Source organism: Pediculus humanus, genomic scaffold (genome assembly GCF_000006295.1).
Source record: "Pediculus humanus corporis 1103172107642 genomic scaffold, whole genome shotgun sequence".
Classification (NCBI taxonomy): domain Eukaryota; kingdom Metazoa; phylum Arthropoda; class Insecta; order Psocodea; family Pediculidae; genus Pediculus; species Pediculus humanus.
In genome coordinates, this window is record NW_002987253.1 from 157,273 (window position 1) to 161,456 (window position 4,184).

The window sequence follows — 4,184 nt, forward strand, 5'->3', positions numbered from 1 at the left end:
AAAAGTTTAAATGTTCCAATGTGCGCATTATTAAATCGGATCGGATTATAAAAAAAAAAAATTAAAAATCATAATAATAATAATAATAATAATTAGGCGGTAGGCGGATGGGCGGTTATAAATTTTTATTTATCCCACGCATTATTTTCATAATAATTTTCATTTCAGGTAAAAATAATTATCGTCATCTTTTCTTTTTTCTTTCTTTCTTTCTTTCTTTCTTTCTCTCGTTTTCCAAATTATTTTTTGTAAGTAAAATGTTGATGATGATGACGATGATAATAATGATAAAACATTGTTTTTCAACTTTGTTTGATTTTTTATTCGTAATGTAGCAGTTGTTTTTTTTCCCCCGTTTCTTATCGATTCGTAATAATAACGATAATATTAATAATAATAATCGTTGTTATTATTATTATTACTTTTATTACACCAAGGCCGTTTAGGCGATGAGAAACTAGAGAATAATAATAATAGTAATAATAATGAAAAATGGGCGTTTTTAAAAAAATCTTTTTTTTTTTTGACGTCTTCTTTTTCTTACGTATTCAAATGCAACGTAAAAAAAAATGAGTCGAATTAAGATTTGTTTTCTTTTTGTTCTAGAAATTTGCGTATCGAAAATATCAAATTGTTTGTTGCGTTTGTTGTTGTTAACTAGAATGGGAAATTGTTCAGACTTTAAACAAAAATTTCACGTTAAAAAAAAATAAGAATTCGATATTAATTCGATATAATTTAAAAAAAAAAAATTATTTTTTTTTTTGGCGGTAGAAATAATTTAAATAATTTAGTATTCCGACGACGGGGAGCGGGTAAAGGGGGAAAGGAGGGAAAAGGGCAAAAAAAAAATTTATATTGATGTATTCATTGTTTTTTTTTTTTTTTTAAATTGATCCGTTAACGTTTAATTAATAATATTAATAAGGTTAATTAATCGATAAAAGAAATCGTTAATAATTTTCTTTTCTATTTTTTTTTTTTTTTTAAATGATTTTAATTGAATGCCTAACGATTTTTTTTTCTGTTGACGTCGTGGAACAAGAATTATTATTATTATTAATATTATTATTAAAAAAAGAAAGAGAAAAACGAAATGAAAAAATGATGAAGAGAGAAAAACGAAAAAAAAAAAATTCCGATTCCGAATTTCGATTTAAAATCGTTTAAATCATTACTATTATTATTATTATCATCATCGTTGTCATTTACGAAAATCTCCCACGGGTAGGAAACGTAGAAAAAAAAGAAATTAGTGTCAAGTTTTCTTCGAGGAGCCATTTATATGGTCCATTTTCGGATACCGCAAGGTTGAATTAGATATATATACGCTCTGAACGTTAGAGAAACGTTTTAATTAAAAAACGATAACGTGCCCACGTAGTAAAACGAAAAACTACCAGCTGCCTCCCGTCTTCTGCTTTCTTTTCCTTTTTTTTTCATTTTATTTTCACGATAACGTAATAATAATAATAATAATAATAATAAATGAAAATCGAAATGGGAGGAGAGAAGGAGAGCGAAGGGTTGTCCCTTTTTTTCACCTTTTCAAAAATAAAAAAGAATACAATTTTTTTTTTTTTTTTGTGATGGCACAAAAGAAATTAATTTAATCGATAATCGATGGATCGTCGATCGTGTTATTGGAAATCGTATATAATGAAAAAAAAAAAAAAAAGAAAAAAAAATGGCGCGCGAATCAAAGAAGGGTTTGTGTTGTTTGGGTTATACTATTAGTTCGGCCCATCAAATTTTTTTAAAAGTAATAAATCAAATATTTTTGTTCCTATTATTATCATTATCGTTATTTTAAATAACGTATACTTACATATTATTATTATTATTATTATTATTATTATTATTATTATTATTTTTATTTATTATCGAACGGTTCGAAAGGGTAGGTGAAAAGATCGAAAGGATTCCGTCAAAAAAAAAAAAATTTTTTTTTTATTAAAATGGCGTATCGACTTATAAAAAGAAATGTGATCTCGACTACGAATGTGAAACCATTTTTGGTTTTTTCAATCATCGCCATCATCATCACCACCATCACCATCACCGTCATCATCGCTATTATTATTATTATTATTATTAGTTTACTTAAAAAAAAAATGAGATTGGAGTCAGAATGAATTTTACGTGTGGGCGTGTGAATTTTTATAATAATATCGTTTAAATTAAATTTTTGGGGTTCCTCGGTTGTTTGAACGGTTGTTTCTGCCGTTATTGTAGTTTTTTTTGTTTAAAACAAAAATTCGAGACGATTGATTCGTCAAACGATCATTAAAAGACATAAAAAAAAAAAAAGTTAATCTTCATCTTTTTAAATAATCCATCAATTAAAGATTATGATTAAGTTAAACGGATTAAATGACAGTGTCGTCGTTTGTTTGATTCATTTAAATCAAAATTTTATTTTTCACCATGAATCCTGATGATGATGATGATGATGATGATATTTACGCGTACTTTTTAAAGAACTAAACTAAAATTTTAAACTAAAAAAAAAAATAAAAAACAAAATGTCGCGTTAAATATCCTCTCTTCGAAAAAAAAGAAAATTATCCGATCGAAAGAATTTGATTGGTTAAAGTTTTTTTTTTTTTTTTTTTCAATTTCAATTACGATAAATTAAAAATCTAGGACGTTAATAATAAAATCGAAAATGATTACATATATATATATATATATATATATATGTATTGAAAAAGCGAATTATTATTTATTATTATTATTATTATTTTAAAATCGATTCCTTTGGCGCAACGATTAGATATTGATAAAGGGAAAAAATAAAAAAGAAAAACAACAACAACAACAGGTAATTAATTATCGTAGGTGACGAAACGGCAACAATTCGATAGAAAATTAATTATATATGCTACGTTTTCGGAGTGCATAAATTTAACGGATAGAATTAAAAAGAGAGAAAGAAAGAGAGAGATGAAAAGATTCGCGTTGAATTCTCGTTGCGGTTGTTAATTTTGTTAAATTTTCAGTAAAGCGATTGTTTTTACCCGCAGGTCAACAAAAACAAAAACAAAACAACAACAAAAACGGTCATCATCATCATCATCATCATCGTTATTATGATCGTTTAAGAGTTAATAAAATTTTTATTTTTTTTTCTTCTGCTAAAAAAAAACCGGAAAATTTTTTGTCGCACGAAAAAATAAAAAATTAAATAAAATCGTTAGCGTATGCTTAAAATAAGAAAATTTTCGATATATCGCTCGCTACGGAAGTCGAATATATCGAAAAACAAACGATCGATCGAACAAACAAACAACGCTTTCGTTTTTGGTTTTCCCTTTTTTACGAATAAAATTATAATTATTTAAATGAAAATAAAAAAATAAAAGTGAAAAGTCATTTTTTAAAAATGACTAAGTTTTACTTAATAATAATAATAAAAATGAAGGAAGAGAGTGAGAGAGAGGAAGAGAGAGATGCGGAGGGGGGGGATGAAATAGAATTTTGTAAAATAATTGTAAAAAAAAAAGTGATAAATTTCAAGTTAAAAACAAAAAGGCTGACCTTATACAATATGTTTCTCATGGAATTTAATCACTATGACAAAAAAAAAACTAAACTAAGGGTGGAAAAAAAATGCGTCATCAAGTCGTGAAACTAGAAAAATAAAAAAAAATAAAAATACAAAAAAAAAAAAAAAAATTAAAAAGGAAGAGAGGAAAAAAAAGAGAGAGAGAGAGAAGGAAAAAAAAGAGCAAAAACAGGAGCAACCCTGGTTCCTTGCATTTATCAACAATCCCCAAAGGAAGGAGAAATAGGAAGAATGCTGTCACAAAAAGAGTGAGAGAGAGAAAGAGAGAGGGAGAGAGGGGGTTGGAGAAGGAAAAAGGAGGCGAGTAGCATAAGAGAGGAGAAAGAGAGAAAAAGAAATGTCACAAATGACGTGTTAAAAGAATTAGTCAGCCATTTTGAAAATGCTCTTTTTTTTTTTTTGTTGAAGACATTCTTTTCTATTGAATTTTTTTTTTTTGTTTAAATTGTTAAAAAGGGAGGACAGGCAGGGGGGTAGGTTGAACGTGGTGGTGGTATTGGTGGGGGTCGCTGCCACTTTCAGCTCGGCGGATATCTATTCCTTTTGTTTTTTTTGTTTTTTTTTTGTCTCTTTTTTTGCGATTATTTTTTTTTTTTTTTATTTAGATTCTGCATTG

At 27.0% G+C, this 4,184-nt stretch overlaps 1 protein-coding gene across 1 annotated transcript; it reads right to left on the minus strand.

Annotated features, from left to right (window-relative positions):
• Positions 1–3,196: 3,196 nt before the first annotated feature.
• Phum_PHUM266050 (uncharacterized protein) lies at positions 3,197–3,762 on the minus strand (the record flags this gene model as incomplete). Its single annotated transcript, XM_002426596.1, has 3 exons — positions 3,197–3,313; positions 3,592–3,633; positions 3,739–3,762. The coding sequence occupies 3 exons, from the start codon at positions 3,760–3,762 to the stop codon at positions 3,197–3,199; spliced, it is 183 nt and encodes a 60-aa protein (XP_002426641.1).
• Between the last annotated feature and the right edge of the window lie 422 nt (positions 3,763–4,184).